At 27.9% G+C, this 20,112-nt stretch overlaps 1 protein-coding gene across 4 annotated transcripts in view; it reads right to left on the bottom strand.

Annotated features, from left to right (window-relative positions):
• Positions 1–20,112, bottom strand: part of LOC127280964 (segmentation protein cap'n'collar) — a 246,783-nt gene that overhangs the window by 131,202 nt on the left and 95,469 nt on the right. For all 4 annotated transcript variants that reach the window (XM_051304398.1, XM_051304397.1, XM_051304399.1 and 1 more), the window contains exons 2-3: positions 17,555–17,710; positions 1,739–1,817 (exon numbers count right to left, since the gene is read on the bottom strand). In XM_051304398.1, the coding sequence (XP_051160355.1) occupies positions 1,739–1,817; positions 17,555–17,710 (235 nt within the window). The remainder of the gene's footprint in view (positions 1–1,738; positions 1,818–17,554; positions 17,711–20,112) is intronic.

The raw sequence follows: 20,112 nt of genomic DNA, 5'->3' as shown, positions 1-20,112 counted from the left end.
TAATGGAACAAAGTCTAATCATACTGGTGAGTGCGCGTATATATTGGAAATTATTTAAATTTCCAATCAACTTGTTTTTCAACCTCTATATACATATTACTCTCTAAATCTGAATTAGTAAAAATGTTTACTAATTTGAATTAGTGACTCACTTTTTGGTTCTGAATTAGTAAAATTTTACTAATTATTAGTTACTTTTACTAACAATTAGTAAAATTTAACTAATTCAGAAGCAAAAAGTGAGTCACTAATTCAAATTAGTAAACATTTTTACTAATTCAGATTTAGAGAGTATACCCGCGTGAAAAAGGAAGTATATGGGCTAAAAGCTAGAAAAGTTTGGAAGAGTATGGGTGAAGACTATCAAAGTAACGAAACAATAGAGCAAGAAAAGTCAACCAAAAAACGTACCATACCGCCGAAAGCTGACAAAGTATTGCTAATGAGCTAATCTCATACTATAAGCATAGGAAAAATTTTTTTTATTGAAATTTCAACTATGGCTGAAAGCTTACAAAGTATGGGCGAAGGAAAAAATGATTTTTTTCAAATTTCAACTACTCTCTAAATCTGAATCAGTAGAAATTTTACTAATTCAATCAGTACTTTTCATTTTAACTGAATTTTCAGTTATTTTTTGAAATTTACTAATATAATTAGTGAATATATAAGCAATAGAAAATAACTTATATGTAAAACAGTAATATGTATATAACATAACCTTTAAAATTAACTGTTAAATCAGTAGATTTTGCGGCCGCTGCCTTATGTTTATATTACTGATTCAATCAGTAATTTATATTTTACTAATTGAATCAGTAAATTTCTACTAATTATCAGTTGCTCAATTCTCGCTACGGCAATTAGTAGATTTCTACTACTAAATATGGGTATAAATATGGGGCTTTCTCCACAATATTTTCCTTCAAAAATTAAATTTGGTTAGAATAATTTTTTTTTTTTGATTCTATATCAAAAAAGAAGAATACGTATATTTTTTTATTTTGATATTTGATGAAAATTGCAGAAGTCATGAATTATTGGGTATTCACCAGAATCATTTTTTTAATAATTTTTTTTCGATATAAAATAAAAAAAAATTATTCTAACAAAATCTTATTTTTGAATGAAAATGTTGTGCAGAATGCCCCATATATATATATATATATTATTGTAATGTATATATATTTTCAAACTCCAATCAGGTATAATAATAATAATATGATAAAATGTGTATATATAAATGAACGTTTCTTGTTTTAAGACTGACACTAATTGCAAGAGAAATTATAAAGTGAAATTTTCAATGTTTGCACGAATATATTTTTTGTTAATAAATATAACAATTAAATTATTCTATGAATACTCTATATAGGTTTAAATTCATTTTCCGATTTTCTTTACTGATTCATTATTATAATAATAATAATATTTCCCAAGCAAATACATATATAAAATGCATTTTTTAGCTTATCGTTGGCAATAATCATTGTAATTATAAATATATATATATATATGCCTCTAATTAGTATAATTCTTATTCTCAATTAGAAAACGAGGCATATTCATTATTCATATATTTATGATATTATAAAAAAAAATTTGAATGACAGCGAGAATAAAATATATATATACATTCAACCAGAGGTGCAAATATAAATGATTAACTTTCGCACCTTTCATATATATATATAAAAATGCGACGCTCAATTAAACTGCAATTAAAAAGATTACTCACCTGTTTCCAGATCGACAGTATATGGTAGACCGGCCCAAGGATCTTCTTCCTTCAGCTTTTCGGCCTCTTTGGTTTTCTCCTATAAATAGTAGGAAATTTTTTTTTATATTTTAACCACATTTATACATTAACAATCTAACAAAAAAAAAAAAAAAAAAAAAAAAAAAGAAAAAGTTAAGAACCGTCGAAAATAAATTTCCCATTTTTTTCCATATTTTAATTTACATTTCTTCTAAATATTATATTTTTCATCAACTATTTATAAATTAGTGCATTATTTATTCAAAATCTTAAACTTTTGAGGTTATGTTCGTATTTTAACTCTGAGTTTTTACCTAATTTTATGGTTAAGTTTATTCATTTTAACATAATAATAATGCTCTCTTGACCCAGAAATGGAAACGGTCGCGCCATGGTAACGGTATAGTCATGGAAATGGTTTCTATGGTAACTGTTACCATATGGAAACGGTTGTTATGGTAACGGTTGCGAAAATATAAGGCTTTCAGGCCTGGGCCACAAAACCCTAAAAATCATAAAATAAATTTTTCCAAATTGTTAATAAATTAATTAAATAATTACAAATAATTTAATGACAAAGATTATAAATAACACTGGTCGACAAAAAATAACTTTTTTTATGATCGGACAAGGCTATTCTTATAGGATTTTCATCGTTAAACACGAATCTGCGACCTTTAAAAGTTCCCATCACGTCAAGATTTTGAGAAAACTATGGACTCAAAGTCTCAAAAATCTTTGCTTTTGGCCTTTTTTCATCACGTGAAGAGAATAATGCCGATGAGGAGCTAGAAGTCTCTAATTAATCTTATAAATTAAAGCTTGAACTCTCAACTATAAGAATCAAATCAAAATAGCTCTGAAACAATCAAAAATTTTCATATAGCACAACTTTTTCATGTGCGCGCGCACTCTAATACTTGCACTCATAGAGCGGTACAGCGTTGGTTAATTTCTGCACAGGATGCACTAAAAACTATTTATTTCAAAAATTAATATGTATTTCAAAATAGGAAAAACTCTGTTTTTGTATATATATGAAAACGTATATGAAACGTATACTGCTAGTTTCTGACCAAGTATATATGTTATTATTATTATTATTATTATTATTATTATGTGTGAGAGAGGGATGTGAATTTAAAATTCAAAATTATTAAGCACCGGTTATTAAAATCTCATAAATTCTTGATCAAGATTTATATATGTGGACACGCTATATAGCATGTGAAGGAGCGAAAGTTAAACACTTGAAAAGGAGGAAGAAGTCATTGGAATGGATGAAGACGTGAGACTTGTGAAAAGACCAAACAAGGTGAAGAAGCCGATCACAATGACGATGACGACGGATTTTGTATATATATGCTATATAGATATATACGCACACGTTGTCTGCCATACATATATATATACATATATATAAGAGAAGAATAACAGGATTAGAATCCTATCGAAATGAAGAAATTCCTCTGTCAAGAAGGCTGCAGATGCTAAATGCACTATAATTGGGGTCTTCTATATTCATGTATATATATATATATATATATATTATTTATTTATTTTATTAATGTTTCCGCGTCTTGAATAACATATGCACTATAACCATCACTTTTTCATATATATATAAATAGATAATTGGAAGACATACAAATATGTTTCAAAAGATGAGGAATTTACTTTAATTTATTTTTTATAAATTAGTAAACCGCATTCTCTATCAGAAATACATAACTACTGCATGGTATTGGTACCAGTATTGCGCCAGTAGTAAACTCTGCTAAAAAATATTCTGAAATTTAGAATATATATATACTTGGCACCTATTTTAGAATATTATATATGAGGCAAAATTCCTGAAATGTCCGAACAAAAAATTAAAAGTTCTCGAATTTAATCCATACTTTTCTAAAATGTTGTTATTGTTGGTGAAAGTCTAAAAATCAATTATTATTGAATTTAATAAAATAGTTTTTGAATTACAACGTTTTTAATTTTTGACTTTTGAAAAAAAAAATTTTTTTCAATATACAATATTTATAAGTAGAATGCATAAAAGTTAACATATATATAATGATTTTTAAAGCTTTTTTGACGGGCTACACGCTGTTAATAAAATTTTTTTTTTAAATAACATTTGACCTTGAAATTCAAGGTCAAAATGTTAATTTACGTTTATCTCAAAATCGGATTTTTTTAAATTATTTTTAACTCTCTCAATGGAAAGCTTGACTAAGTTCCTGCAAAATATGTAATTTTCAAAGTGGGATCTTTTAAAGTTTTTGAGATATTAATTAATTAATTAATTAATGTTTATAACAAATGAAATATTTTACAAACGAATAAAGTTAACGTAATTCTGAAGTTAGCAATTGAAACTTAACGTAATTCCGCATCCAACGAGCCCTGTATGAAGTATTTTGGATAAGTAGATTGTTAATAAACAATTAGTTAACATTGCAATTGTTTATTAACAATCTACTTATCCAAAATACTTCATATAGGGCTCGTTGGATGCGGAATTACCTTAACTTTCAATTGGTAAGTTCAGCATTACCATAACTTTATTTGTTTGTGAAATATTTTATTTTTTACTAACAACAAGCATCCAAAAGCCCTATATGAAGTATTTTTGTTCAATTTTAGTTAAATAACAATAAAAAATGAAATATCTTACAAACAAATAAAGTTATGGTAATGCTGAACTTACCAATTGAAAGTTAAGGTAATTCCGCATCCAACGAGCCCTATATGAAGTATTTTGGATAAGTAGATTGTTAATAAACAATTGCAATGTTAACTAATTGTTTATTAACAATCTACTTATCCAAAATACTTCATACAGGGCTCGTTGGATGCGGAATTACGTTAAGTTTCAATTGCTAACTTCAGAATTACGTTAACTTTATTCGTTTGTAAAATATTTCATTTGTTATAAACATTAATTAATTAATTAATTAATATCTCAAAAACTTTAAAAGATCCCACTTTGAAAATTACATATTTTGCAGGAACTTAGTCAAGCTTTCCATTGAGAGAGTTAAAAATAATTTAAAAAAATCCGATTTTGAGATAAACGTAAATTAACATTTTGACCTTGAATTTCAAGGTCAAATGTTATTTAAAAAAAAAATTTTATTAACAGCGTGTAGCCCGTCAAAAAAGCTTTAAAAATCATTACATATATGTTAACTTTTATCCATTCTACTTATAAATATTGTACATTGAAAAAAATTTTTTTTTTCAAAAGTCAAAAATTAAAAACGTTGTAATTCAAAAACTATTTTATTAAATTCAATAATAATTGATTTTTAGACTTTCACCAACAATAACAACATTTTAGAAAAGTATGGATTAAATTCGAGAACTTTTAATTTTTTGTTCGGACATTTCAGGAATTTTGCCTCATATATAGCTTAAATTAAGTATGTAATATTTTTAAAATTAGAATATATAATCTTTTCTTACTTATATAGTACATATCTTAAATGCTAAGAATATATTTTAATTTTAAGATAATTATATTGAATTTAAGTATACATAAAATATTCTAAAATGGGTACTAAAAGTATATATATTCTAAATAGCACACAGAGAAAAAGGAATGGTTGGGCCAACCATATAGGTATTGATAAATATACGTCCCATCAATATTATATATGGTTACCACAATCATATCTTTAGTTGATACAACCATAGTATGGTTGGTGCAACCAAAGGTCAGGTTGACACATCAAATTTGCAATTTTTCGTCATTTTGATGTGACAAACTAACCTTTGGTTAGGCCAACCATACTATGGTTGTATCAACTAAAGATATGGTTGTGGTAACCATATAATATTGATGGGACGTATTTATCAATACCTATGGTTGGCCCAACCATTCCTTTTCTTTCCGTGCAGAATATTTTTTTGGTGTGGTAATTTCTGGTGGGGTTTTAGTTTGGTAGATTGGATTTTTTATCCAATATACGCTACGCTCGTAACCCTATTAAGGATTATATATACATATATATACATTGTGGAGAAAAAATAGTATCAAAATCACTTCATTAAGTGTATATACTGAACATAGTTTAGGATTTGTTACAACAAAGGGGTTGAATTTTGCGACACAATGGAAAATTTCAATTGGGCATCATCATTGGCGCCAAGGTCGTCTCTCTTTATATAGAGATGTCATAATCATAAGGAACCTTTTTAAACCGATCGAGAGAGGGTCCCCCCGGTTGAATTATATAGGTATGTTTCGAGCCGCATGGAACGTCAATGGCGGCTCGTCACTTTATACGCATATATATATATACCCAAGTGAGAGAGAAATGAGTTTAATGAAAACAGCATTGTACTTGGATCATTAATCATAACCGCGTTCTGATAGTGGCCATCCAACCATTGCCTGTCCCTTTACCCTTCATCCCTCTCCCTTCAACCCTCTCATTCTTTATATATTCTCATCATTTACCCTCTTTCTCTCGTTGCTTATATATTATCGCGTTGTGTGTCGTTGCAAGTTCCAAGGTTCGATATCGAATATTAAACTATATAAACTTTGGGAAAAGCATTTTCGAAAATTAAAAATTCATCAAGAGAAATGAGATATATTTTTAAAGCTATAATCTATACCTATATATATTATACAAAAAAGATATCGCTGCCGCTGGGTTCAAGACTATATGTCCGACCAACATAACCTTAAATTCCATTAACAAGAAACAAACATATAACCTCAATATTTTTTTTAACTACATTTTTTTAAATTATTATTTTAACTTCATCTGTACAAAAAACAAAGAAATTTATTTCTTAACTTTTATCATAAAAATCTAAAATATATTTTTTTGTATGATTTCGTAGTTGTAATATTCTCAAAATCTGAATTAGTAAAAAAGTTTACTAATTTGATTTATAGTGAATCACTTTTTGCTTCTCAATTAGTAAAATTTTACTAATTATGAGTAAATTTTAATACAATTAGTAAAATTTAACTAAGTCTAAAGCAAAAAGTGAGTCACTTATTTAAATTAGTATAAATATTTTTACTAATTCAGATTTAGAGATTATATTCATGTATATAAAAAACATTCACATGCGCCTGTTTAGTATAAAATCGTGTTATAAAGTCCTCGAAGTCACCTCTGTGAATTGCGTTTAATTCCTCAACTACATCGTAATTTCTTAATACTGATGTAATACAATATATGCGGGTATACATTTTATTTATTAAAAAGCTTTCGAGCAAGGCACCAATCGTCTCCAATAATCGATTCATGTCAAATAGAAGGACAACAACCAAGGATATATACATGTTCATTAAAATTTTTATAAACCAAAAGGTTGTGAAGTTATAAGAATAAAAAAAAAAATTTCAAAACAAAGGAGGAAAAAAATTTTAATTAACTTCATCAAATTTTTTTAAAAATTAATCGCGCACACAGTTTTCCTAAAAGTCTCAAATTGAGACCAAAAATTGCATCAAATGTTTGCAACGTTTTGATGCACATAAGTTATATCAAAAAGAGATTGTTTTGTGTATCATTTTTAGAAATGATGCACGAAACGGTCTCATTTTTTGATGCAAAAAATTTAATCAATTTATATCAATCATGGCCGAATTGAATCGACTGAAAATTAAAGGAATTTTTTTCAGATATTTTGGTAATAGTACAATTACGGAGACCATTTCACTATTTAATTTGAAAATGAAAATAACAGAAAATCAAAGACAATGTGCAATTCGATAATTAAAAAGTGACAGCTTATAAACATAACCTAAAATGCATGAGAAAAAATTTGTTGATAAAATCAATATAGCCGAGCTTTTTAGAAGGTAGATGGCAGTTTTGCTTTTTATAAAAACGATTCAGAAAAAATTTAAAGAAAAAAAAATAGATGAGTGCTGCCATCTACCTTCTAAAAAGCTCGGCTATATTGATTTTATCGACAAATTTTTTCTCATGCATTTTAGGTTATGTTTATAAGCTGTCACTTTTTAATTATCGAATTGCACATTGTCTTTGATTTTCTGTTATTTTCATTTTCAAATTAAATAGTGAAATGGTCTCCGCAATTGTACTATTACCAAAATATCTGAAAAAAATTCGTTTAATTTTGAGTCGATTCAATTCGGCCATGATTGATATAAATTAATTAAATTTTTTGCATCAAAAAATGAGACCGTTTCGTGTATCATTTCTAAAAATGATACACAAAACGATCTTTTTTTGATATAACTTATGTGCATCAAAACGTTGCAATAGAAAAAGAGACAACCAAGTTTACTGTGTGCATATAACGAAAGATCAAAGTCTTCAGTATTTTTCTTCTCCTAAACCTGACGTGCTATAGAGACTTCTATTAATAAAGGCTTAAATTAAAGCTTAAAATGTACACTTTGTGACCCATATGCGCAAGATAAAAAAAATTTTGAAAAAAATTATGTTCAAGATATACTCAAAAAAAGTTTATTGGGGTCATTATTACCCCCATTTTTTTCAAAATTTCAAATTTTTTTTTATCTTGCGCATATGGGTCATAAAGTGTATACATTTTAAGCTTTAATTTAAAGAAGTCTTTAGCCCGTCAGGTTAAGGAGAAAAAAATACTGAAAACCCTCTAAAACACGATTTTTAGAGACTTTACCCCCATTTTACTCAAAACTCTAATGTGATACGCAATTTTGAAACTCGGCATCGTGTTCAGGAAACAAAAATATACATTGGAAACCGCTCTGATATCTCAAAAAAAAAAATCTTGTGTGTGTTATCAGATAATTTTTAAAAGTTAGAATTATCAAAAGATAAAATTTTTAAAAAGTCTAATTGATCGCATTTTCAATTGCACAAATTACCGCAAAAAAACTAATTTTAAAAATTTCGAATTACCAAAAGAATTGAATTTTTCAAAGATTTAGGCCAAAAATAACGCAACTGTTTTTTCCATGATACAGCATACGGCGGAAGTGTATATTAAATTTTTAAATCCAAGTGCATACTCATATTATAAATGTTATATCACTTGATTACATATTATATATATATATATATATATATATATATATATATATATATATATATCTCATTACAGATATTTCAAAACAAAATAAAAGTATACAATAAATATATCAGATTAATTTTAATTGAAAGTTATACAATCATATATGCAATATAATTATGGAATTAAAATTGGAAAATTGATATAGTACATAGATACGGAAACGCCATTTTATAGGCATGTGTATATATAATTGTGTATATATCTCAGCATGGGGAAACAATAATCCTGAGAAAGAGGCTGTGAAGAGACGCCCACTTTAGTTATATATCCAAAGACCCGTTTTCAATTTCCAGAACCATTAATATATCTCTTCCAATCCCCCTTTGTACCGCGTTGCTCCAATCTCTCACGACCCCTCGCACTCTCTACTCCTCTTATTCTTTTCATCTTCCCCCCTCTCTTACTCTTTTCTCTCTCTTTTTAACCAACCAGACTTCACCCAACCTCTACTATATATATAATTTTTCTCTCTGGAATCTGTCTATATATATATATATATATCTATTGCGGCGCGCACCCTCTCCGCAAGGGATGCTGTATACATCTATCATTTTGTTGAAATCCCTCAATCCGACCGACGAATGCATCAACCATCTATGCTATATTTTACAATGTATATACATATACACGAAAATCTACTTTAACCGGATGTGTTTAAAAGCTTCTTTCCTGGTATTGTTTTCTAGAGAACTATCTACATTTGCTATTATGAAAATCCGTTAGCAGTAGCTCGAGTTGTTTTTTACAAGATCCTTGTATATAGTTTTGTATATTATTTAACATTATAGGAGGTTTGGAGCCGCTCTAATGGAGCTTGACGAGTTATATATATATATACTATAGACTATATGGAAGATTTAATCTAAAAATGGTTGTGGATTTGTTCAAGATGTGTGGAGTCAGAAAAAAACTCATGAATTTTAGGAAATATATTAACTTTTTTGTTGGATTTTGTAGCGCCATTCAATTAATTAAATATATATCATTTGGAAGACATTTTTTTTATTACTGCGCGTTATAATTCATCTGGACAAATTATACTGACATACTGTATTACTGTATTATACTGCGTTACAATGATATAAATATAAAATTTGATTTAGCCAAATACCGAAAATTATTAATATATGAAAAATGTCTCGAAAAATGTCTTAGGTTTTGACGCGATAGTTATATATTGCCGTGTTTTTTAAATACGTATATATTACACCGTCCGGCACAATTTTTGACCCACAAAAAAATTTAACATTTTCGGAAACTAGGACCCAAAAAAAAAAATACCCGTATCTGGCCGTTTTGCTAGATCAAGTCGTTTGTGGTTTTTAGGGGTGAAAACAACTCCTAAGTGAAAAGTGACAAGATATATCTTTTAAAAATTATTAATATTTTATAAAACTTGGTATCTGGGGGATTTCGGGGTCACTGATTATTAATCTGATGTCAGATTTTCAAAATTCAAAATGGCGGATCCAATATGGCCATCAAATTTTTAAAAAGTTATTAATTTTTTATCCGCCATTTTGAATTTTGACAATTTAACATCAGATTCGTCATCAGCGACCCAAAAAAACCCCTAGATACCAAGGTTTAAAAAAAATTTAATAACTTTTTAAAATTTTGACCGCCATATTGAATCCGCCATTTCGAATTTTGAAAATCTGACATCAGATTAATAGTAGGAGATCCCACTGCAAGATTTCTACACTCATCTCTTTTATGGATGAAATTGATTTGAAATGAAAGATTTTTTTATCCTGTTTCCGAAACGCATAGGGTGCCTAACCTGCTTTTATGGTCCATTTTTTTGATACAATAAAAATTTCTGTGAAAATTTGTTGAAATGTTTCACTCATAAGTTTTATGGATGAAACTTGTATTAATGGAAAGAACATGAAAAAAATAATAAATAAATGATAGGTTGCCTCATTTCCAATGGTCTCGTTTCCTGGCAGCCACTTGAAAATTTCCCACTTTCTGTTGAAATATTTCATTCATAACTTTTATGAAAAAATCCACCACCAATGTAAAGATTGATCATTTTTCTACACGATAAGAGTAGGTTGCCTAAAAGAATATGGTCCAGAAAATTAGTTGCCACATATTAAAATTGAAAAATTTATTCGAAAGTTGAGAAGAAATTGCGCAAAATATATACGTAAAACAGGTGACAAAAGACGAACGTATCATAAATGGTTGATACGTAGAGGTTATTTGATATTAAAAATTTGTCAGAAGATAATGAATAATGCAAAATAAACGTATATAATACTCAAATAAAAAACAAATTGTTTTTCAATAATAAAAAAAGCAAAACTGTTTATAATTAAAGAATCATATTAAATTGCGATAATAAAATCCATATATTGTCGTTTGTAATTATTTTAAAAAGTCTTGCATATTACTAAATGCAAAGACATATTAAATTTATAATTATTAAATTTTATTTAAAAGTGGTAATTGCTGATTAATATTTTCGGTAATCATTTCATGAATTGTCAACGAATTATTTTATTATTTATATACGTCAAAGAAACAAAACAACAGCGTTCGTGTCATCTAGTTGTGCGGTTTTTCTCAACTTTCGAATAAATTTTTCAATTTTAATATGTGGCAACTAATTTTCTGGACCATATTCTTTTAGGCAACCTACTCTTATCGTGTAGAAAAATGATCAATCTTTACATTGGTGGTGGATTTTTTCATAAAAGTTATAAATGAAATATTTCAACAGAAAGTGGGAAATTTTTAAGTGGCTGCCAGGAAACGAGACCATTGGAAATGAGGCAACCTATCATTTATTTCTTATTTTTTTCATGTTCTTTCCATTAATACAAGTTTCATCCATAAAACTTATGAGTGAAACATTTCAACAAATTTTCACAGAAATTTTTATTGTATCAAAAAAATGGACCATAAAAGGTTAGGCACCCTATGCGTTTCGGAAACAGGATAAAAAAATCTTTCATTTCAAATCAATTTCATCCATAAAAGAGATGAGTGTAGAAATCTTGCAGTGGGATCTTAGACTATAATAATCAGCGACCCCAAAACCCCCCAGATACCAAGTTTTATAAAATATTAATAATTTTTAAAAGATATCTTGTCACTTTTTATTTAGGAGCTGTTTTCACCCCTAAAAACCATAATTACAAACGACTTGATCTTACAAAACGGCCAGACACGGGTATTTTTTTTTGGGTCCTAGTTTCCAAAAATGTTGGATTTTTTTGTGGGTCAAAAAAAAAGTTGAATTTTGTCGGACGATGTGTTATTCGAGCATATGCATCTCTTGTTTAGTGCCTCGGATAATACTACGGAATCTCGGATAATCAAAGCTCGGATAATCGCGAGATTCTACTGTATACTATAATTGAATATCACTGCAATAAACTTTTTAGATTTAGTAATTACATTTTTTTGCAATTTTATTTTTGGAAAAAAGCAGAGAGCTCCTAATTACAACTTGCACAGCGAAATTTCGTTGTTTTTTCTAATTTTCCTTATTCATATAATCCTACAATATATTTTTAAGACGAAAATTTCTTTTTGACGGCATATCCTTTCATTATATTAAGTCTCTACGCTTCTTTGCTCTCTCTCTCTATCTCTCTCGATTCGAGTGTGTTCTCGTATTATGAAGAAGGGAAAAAAGAAACGATAAACGTAACGATGATGCCCTGAAGAGTCAGGGTCGTCTATAAGGATGGTCCCCGACGATGACGCTGCATGGAAGTTCTGGGCGGGTCGCCCATCAGATTCTTCAGTCTGTTCATTTCTCTTTCTATATCATGATAGGTTCCATATGCGTTCCAGTCTCTCTCTCTCTCTCTCTCTCTCTCTTTCTTTCTTTCTCGGTAGTCAATATCCATTCTTGTTCTTCTTCTTCTTCTCTCTTACATTACATGAGATCTTTTATTTCCCTTCAAAGCGCGGCGCTTTTCGCTGCTCGCAATGCATTGTTCTGCACCTTTTGTGAGGGCGCACCGCGCCGCGCGATCACCCGTCCAATAATATACATCAGGGAAGCCCTCTCGATCACGATCCAAGTCAGACAGATCGATATATACGTGACACGAATGATCGCGATCCATTCAGAACAAAGGGCGGTCTCGCAGTTGGTATATATATATATCGATTTTCTTTATGATTTTTTTGTTGTATAGTTATAAGCCTCATCTACTGCGCGCGCGGCCTCTTGACAACTATTGTCCCGTATTTCAAAAATAAAAGACAGAATTGTTTTAAACGAGACGAACTTGGAGATATATATATAAATATTTTTCGAAATATCTAGCAAAATTGCACTCAAAGATAAATTTTTGCCTTAACACTAATTTAAAAGTATCAAATTGATACCAAAAATATCAAATTGATATAAAAATTTGTATCAATTTGATATTTTTAGTATCAATTTGATACTTTTAAAAAAAATATAATTTTTACCTATAGAATACGGTATAAAAATTATAGGAAACAGATTTTACCCTTTGAGGGTAATAATGTTTTAGCATTATATAGTTAAAATTACACGGTGCAACAGCATATTTTTATTTCTGGGACCGCATAGGGTGATTCTTAAGGTTTTTTGACGCTGAACACAAATCCGTAATTAGAATTGCTCAATCACTCATAGATTTTCGAAAAAGACCTTGAAAATTGTAAAATGCCGTTTTTAAGGTACCACTTAATTGTTCAAATGGTTTTTATGAATTTTATTTTGTGAGAAACATATACACACAGAAGCAAAATAAGTTTAGGAATATATTATATACAGAATGATTGTATCTATATGAAAGATACTTTTGGTTGACTTTATGCCTAATCTCCTGGTAGCGTCTTCCCCACACAGTTTCCATGGATCCCGTCGGATTAACGTCCACTATTATTGTGACTGATGATTATATGCTAAAGGCGAAGTTATGTACGAAAAGCATGAGCTGATAAGTTGATGCACTTTATATATATATATATGTGTGTATGTATGTATGTTGCGCTATTCTGAAGAAAGGTATCAAAGAAGCAAAAAATTTTAGGTTATTTTTTAAAATTTTTAAATGAATCAAAATCATTAATGTTTAAGTCTTTGTTATCTTATGGGTATATGTTTCTACAATTTATCATTCATTCCATCAGATGTTATTATTTATTTAAATAATTTTTATTATTATTTACAAAGGCCGACAAAATATCGACAATCAGACTGTACTCTCAAAATCTAAAATAGTCACTTTTCACTAATACAACAACGTACTGGTGTCGATTTGGTCATTAATTGAATATATAGTTAGTATAACGAATTTTGCAAAAATTGATTAGATTCGCACTTAAAACTTGTCAATTGGGAGTTTTTTGAGTCACGCTAACGTCTTTTTTTGAACTTTTTAGATTATATAGAATATCTCGAAACCCCCAAGTGCTAGGTCAATTTTGAGGTCAGATACGGATTCAGTATACGACAAAATATACTTTTGGAAAAGTATAATACAGTCGTGTCTCCGTACCGTGCAGTTTTCTGAAATTTCCCTGTCTCCATGATTCCATATCGTGCGGCTCTGAAATCACCCCTATACTGCACACACCTTTTCAGGCTCGTCTTGAGAAGGTACTTTGCGGATGCCACACAAGTATAACTTCAATTTTATTGAAAAGGGATTTTTGTTTTATAAAATAATTTCACGTTTTTAACAAATAGATAAATATATCTTTATTTTTTTAAATTAACAAATAAATACAAATTTTTAATTATTTATATTTTTTTCTTTACGATCGGTCTTTGGAATACGGCACTGAAAGTTGGTGACGTCATTGCACACTATGAAATCACGGCAGTGGTTAGAAGGTGCACGGTATGGAAAAACGCACGATACGGAGACACGGTACTGTATTGTTTTTAGTTCTGAAGTATATAGGCAAAAATTTTGTCCGCCTGTGTTATATTATAACACAGAAAAATATAAGGTATTAAAATAATAAGCGTTGCAGCTTATTTTAATGCCTTTTAATTTTCTGTGAATTTAACGTACGTTCATATTGGAATATCGGATACCGATATCGGGGCTTGTTGGATATGCGGATGTCGCGATAAGCATTGGGATAGTGCGTTTTTAAAATAAATCTAATTTTATTTGTTCGTAAAATATTTCATTTTTTTTTAATTTCTATTAATTAATTAATATCTCGGAAACAAAAATTATTTGCACCTCGAAATTTTCAATATTTATTATATAATGGTAATAATAATAGTAATTTTTAATTAAAATAAAAAGAAAGTTATATTACAAACCCGTTATAAAATAACACGATCTTGTTATCTTGTTCTTGACCAAAAAACATTCATTGCTTCATTTTATATATATAGTTACCAAACCCACAATCATGTTTAGTATAAAATATTAATTCAAAAATTGATTAGACAGTCATTGAATGATTAAGTCAAAATTTGTAAAAGTTTATATATATATATATATTATATCTCTCAAGTACTATATGTTTGAGAGCACAAATCTTTATCGATTTATGGAATTAATTATATTAATATTAATATATAAATTCAGAGAGCGGCATAAAAATAAAATAACCATGTATACAAAGGAATAGTTTAGTTACAATTGTGTAAGCATATATACAGATTCATCAAAGAAATAATGCCGGATCTTTGAAGATCATGGCCACCCTGTACGTCAAATTCCAAAGGAGATCGCTTTATCTTTCTGTTAATACATCATCGACATCAATTTCAAGATGCTATATATACAATATATATATATATCAGTCTATCGGATCAAAACCCTTTGTTATAAGATATCTGCACACCCGCAGTATTTTATTGTTAAATTATATATTTATTAGCAATTCGATCAAATAAGACGGGAAACTAACCTCAAAATTTAAAGTTAAAAAAGTTGCAAATAAATATTTTTCTTTCATTTGAACGTTCAAAATCAGCACAACTGCATATTCTGAAAGACTTTTTATTTCAAAAATTTTAAAATTAAAACTGGACCCTGGGTCTAGTAGACCCGAGCAATTTTTCGAGCTCAAATTAATTGAATGCTTGTAGCTATTGAATATTTTTTATATTTTAATATATTAGTTTGACATAATCTTAGTAATTTTCTAAGTTTTTTGATGCAACTAATTCGATACAAAAGAATAAATCAGCTTCAAACATTAATAATTATAAATATTTAATATTAACCTAGAAAGTCATATTTTATTCTGCAAAATAAATACCATTTTTGCAAGTCCTGCTGTTGTGGTAATTTTTTCTTTAACTAACTTAACTAACTTAAAATAAATTAATTCATGTAAAACTAATTACGTTTTAAAAAACACATCATAAGCTACCTCAGATTAAATTTTTGTGCAAAAATATTCAATACCGGCTGTATAATATATACGTCTGAATACGTCGGGTCCAGCAGACCCGTTGTGCCATTTATTACGTTCGAACGCGGAATTGTGCCAGTTAAGGGTTAATATAACTTTTTTCAAAATGAAGAAAACTCTGATGTTTTCGTACTATTTAGTCATATGAAACTTACTAGTTTCTGACCGTAATTAATATTTAAAATTAATATGGACTTTATTAATTTTTAGTATTGTATAGTACGAAAACAGAGTTTTCCCCATTTTGAAATAAATTATATATTAATTTTTGAAATAAAAAGTCTTTCAGTGTATATGGGCAAATCCACGAAACTTTTAACTTTCAAGGAAAAAAAAATTCCTTTTTTTAATTTGCAGGCACGCACATTGATGTCACTTTGTATACACGTTAAAGTACATTTAGCACTACAAATTCAACTTTTTTTATTTTTGATATCGGAGTGGTTTCCAAAGTATTTTCGTCATCTGAACACGATTCTGGCGCACCCAAATTTGTTTAGCACGTCAGGATTTTGAGAAAAGAGGGGGTAAAGACTCCAAAAAAGTGTTTTCAGCATAATTTTTAATTTAATAAAATTTATTTCACTCAAAATCCTTAAGCGGCGTTTTTGTGTTCAAATATGTGTATGAAAATGTTTCGATCACACCATACAGGTTGACCTGTTTAAAGCAAAAATGCAGTTGTGCCTTTCAAAAATGTATAAATTTAAATAAAATCACAATTTTTATTATCATCTTTAAATTGTTAACACAGGAATACAATTAGAGGCACATCATTGAAAAAGGTCTTAAAATTTTTGTTTTTTCATCACCTTTTAAGAAATGCATTAAACTTTTATTTTTATTCAACGCCGTAATAGATATTTTCATAAGAAGACGTTCAATTGAATTTTTTTAAAAAGTGCTATCACTCAATCAAACCTTCGTATTTTTAGTTTTAGTGGTGGCACACTATAATGGGATAGTGAAAATTTTTTGACAAAATATGTCTGTTAGATATTCCCATAGTAGCTGAAGTGATATTTTACACGCCGCAAAAATAAAAACGTTAAGAATATAAACTTTTTCAAGAAATTCAAATGAAATTTAAGCATTATTTTTCACTTTTTAACTTATAAAACTAATTGTCAAATAAATATTTTGTTCTAATACTGTACATAAATGTTCCTTTGTATATAATTTAGCAAAAAAAAAAAAAAAAGATGATAACCAAATTTTTAATTTAAAATAATTCAGATTTTTAAGTGTTCGATTCGAGAATCACAAAAGTTAAAAGTTTCATGGATTTGCCCATATAAAAATACGAAAAATACATATAATATACTATATATATAATTAAATTTTTAATCTTACCTTTTCATGTGTAGAATTAATGGCTTTTAAGGCTTTCAATTTTTCGATATCATCGTCAGATTCCTTTTCCAAGGACTTATCCGGACTTGTTGGTTCCACAATGGTGAATCCTAAATCTACATCTTGCTTCCAAAGAACTTCTATCAAATCCATATCCTGTAACAAAAAGATTTTAATCAATACAGGTATATATTTACATATATGTATATCTATATCTGTTTCGAATTTATATATAATATAACTTTAAAATTTTGCTTCCTCGTGGAGAAAGCTTTGTACTCCTTTCGTTTATAAAAATTTTCAAAGTGGCGGAAACAAATGTTTCTCTATATAGAAACATATGTTATATGAGATCCTGATCAATTATCCGGATGTATGTATGTGTGTGTGGATCCCTTTTATGTTTAGACGATAACTTTAACAGGTTTTAATGGACTTAGATAAAATTTGATAGGCTTATTTATCATATTAATCTCAAAACTGACCAAAGGATTTTAAAAAATACAAAAAAAAAAAAAATTTTTATCGTCTTTTTTCAAAAAAAATTTTTAAATAGAAAAATTTAAGGTTATATATAATATAATCGTATTCCTTACGTAAAGACAAATCTATCAATATATATAAAGTATAGTTTTAATTTAAATTTAAAGAATTAATGAAGATTAAAAAATCAAAAATTCACATTTTGGCTCTAAAATTTTGTGATTATATTTAAATTTAAGTTTATAGATGAAATAATTGTATTCCTTGCATGAAAACGAATCGATTGGTATATATAAAGTTTACATTTGAGGTAAATTTAATAAATTAATGAAAGTTAAAAAATAAAAATTTCACTCTCTAAATTATTGAATCAGTAAATTTCACTGCTAATCAGCAGTTATAAGTATATACCAAACCAGTGAAATTTCACTGACCCAATCAGTCAAATTTCACTGGTTTGGTATACTTATAACTGATTAGCAGTGAAATTCACTGATTCAAATTTATAGAGAGCACATTATAGCTGAAAAATTTTGTATTTATTTAAATTCAAGTTTAAATATAAAATAATTGTGTTCCTTGCATTGAAACGAATCGATATAATTGTAAATAATTATAAATTATATATTATTTTTCATTAATTTTTAGAAATTTCAGCTAAAATGGGAATTTTTGATTTTTTAACTTCCATTAATTCTTTAAATTGAACTCAAATGTATATAGGTACTCTAATGTTTATGGGTGATTCTCTCAAAAAGAACAAATTATTTGTGCACAATTTTGGACGAGGTTTTTGTTAAAAAATAATAACATTAATTTCAATTAATAAACATTCTCCCAGCCATACGATAAAATTCAACAAATTTTTATGGAATCACTAAAGAAAATTTCAAAAAAATGTCAAACAACTGAATTATTGAATGAAAACTAGTGTTAAAACTCCATTCCGTAACATCAGTTTTTATTCAATATTTCAGTTATTTTAGTACCTTTTTTTAAAATTTTCTTTAGTGGTCCGATTGAAAATTGTTAAATCCTAACGTATGGCTGACAGAATTTTAAATAATTTCAATTAATTTTCATATTTTTAACAAAATATCTTAAAAGCGTAATTTGTCCTTTTTGAGAGAATCACCCTTATATTATTATATTATTTTTGTATGTTTATTTCAATGTTAACACAGAAAATTAAAAGGCATTAAAATAAGCTGCAACGCTTATTATTTTAATCCAATTTTGCTTATTTTAATACCAAAATGAATTAAAATATATATATTAAATAAAATAAATAAATATTATTAAATATTATTTATATATTAAAATATATTTTAATTCATTTTGGTATTAAAATAAGCAAAATTTGATTAAAATAATAAGCGTTGCAGCTTATTTTAATACCTTATAATTTTCTGTGAATGCTTTCTCCACGAGGAAGCAAATTTTTTCGCTGATCGTAAAGAGGAAGCAAAATGTTCATGTAATGAACATCTGAATTTACAACTTGTTTTATATTAATGTCGTATATATCACGTGATAATAATTTTAATCTTCTTTAATTAGTCACCGCGATTATTGAATTCTAAATTATCGAAATTGTAAGGGAAAAACGAGGCTTGTCATTCGTATAACAAAATATATACTTTCCTCGTATAAATGACATCAATATAAATTGACACGCTTTCACCCTCTCTCTCTCTCTCTCTCTCTCTCTCTCTCTCTAACTATATGCGCTTTATAACTGCTGCAACGAATTTTCGAGATTTCTATATTTATACAAATACGAATAAAATCTTTGTAAAAAGCATAAAAAAATAAAAAAAAAATTTAAATAAAAAATTGTGTTTACGCCAAATAAATAGGCTAGTAGGCTGTTAGACAAATATACGTTTATTTAACTCAAATATATTATATATTTGGTTCAAATAAAACATTTCTCTGGGTGCATAATTATTTTTGAGCCGAATTTTTATTTATTCGAATATTAATATTTTGCATAATTTTCGTCAAAACCGATTTTCTATATTATATACATAATTTTTATATAGCCGAAAATTTACTTCACAGAATTTTTATTT

This window comes from Leptopilina boulardi, unplaced genomic scaffold, assembly GCF_019393585.1.
Source record: "Leptopilina boulardi isolate dan_hultmark-lab unplaced genomic scaffold, ZJU_Lbou_2.1 LbouV2_259, whole genome shotgun sequence".
NCBI lineage: Eukaryota > Metazoa > Arthropoda > Insecta > Hymenoptera > Figitidae > Leptopilina > Leptopilina boulardi.
Note: the sequence above shows the minus strand (reverse complement) of the source record. Positions and strands in the feature narration are given on the sequence as shown.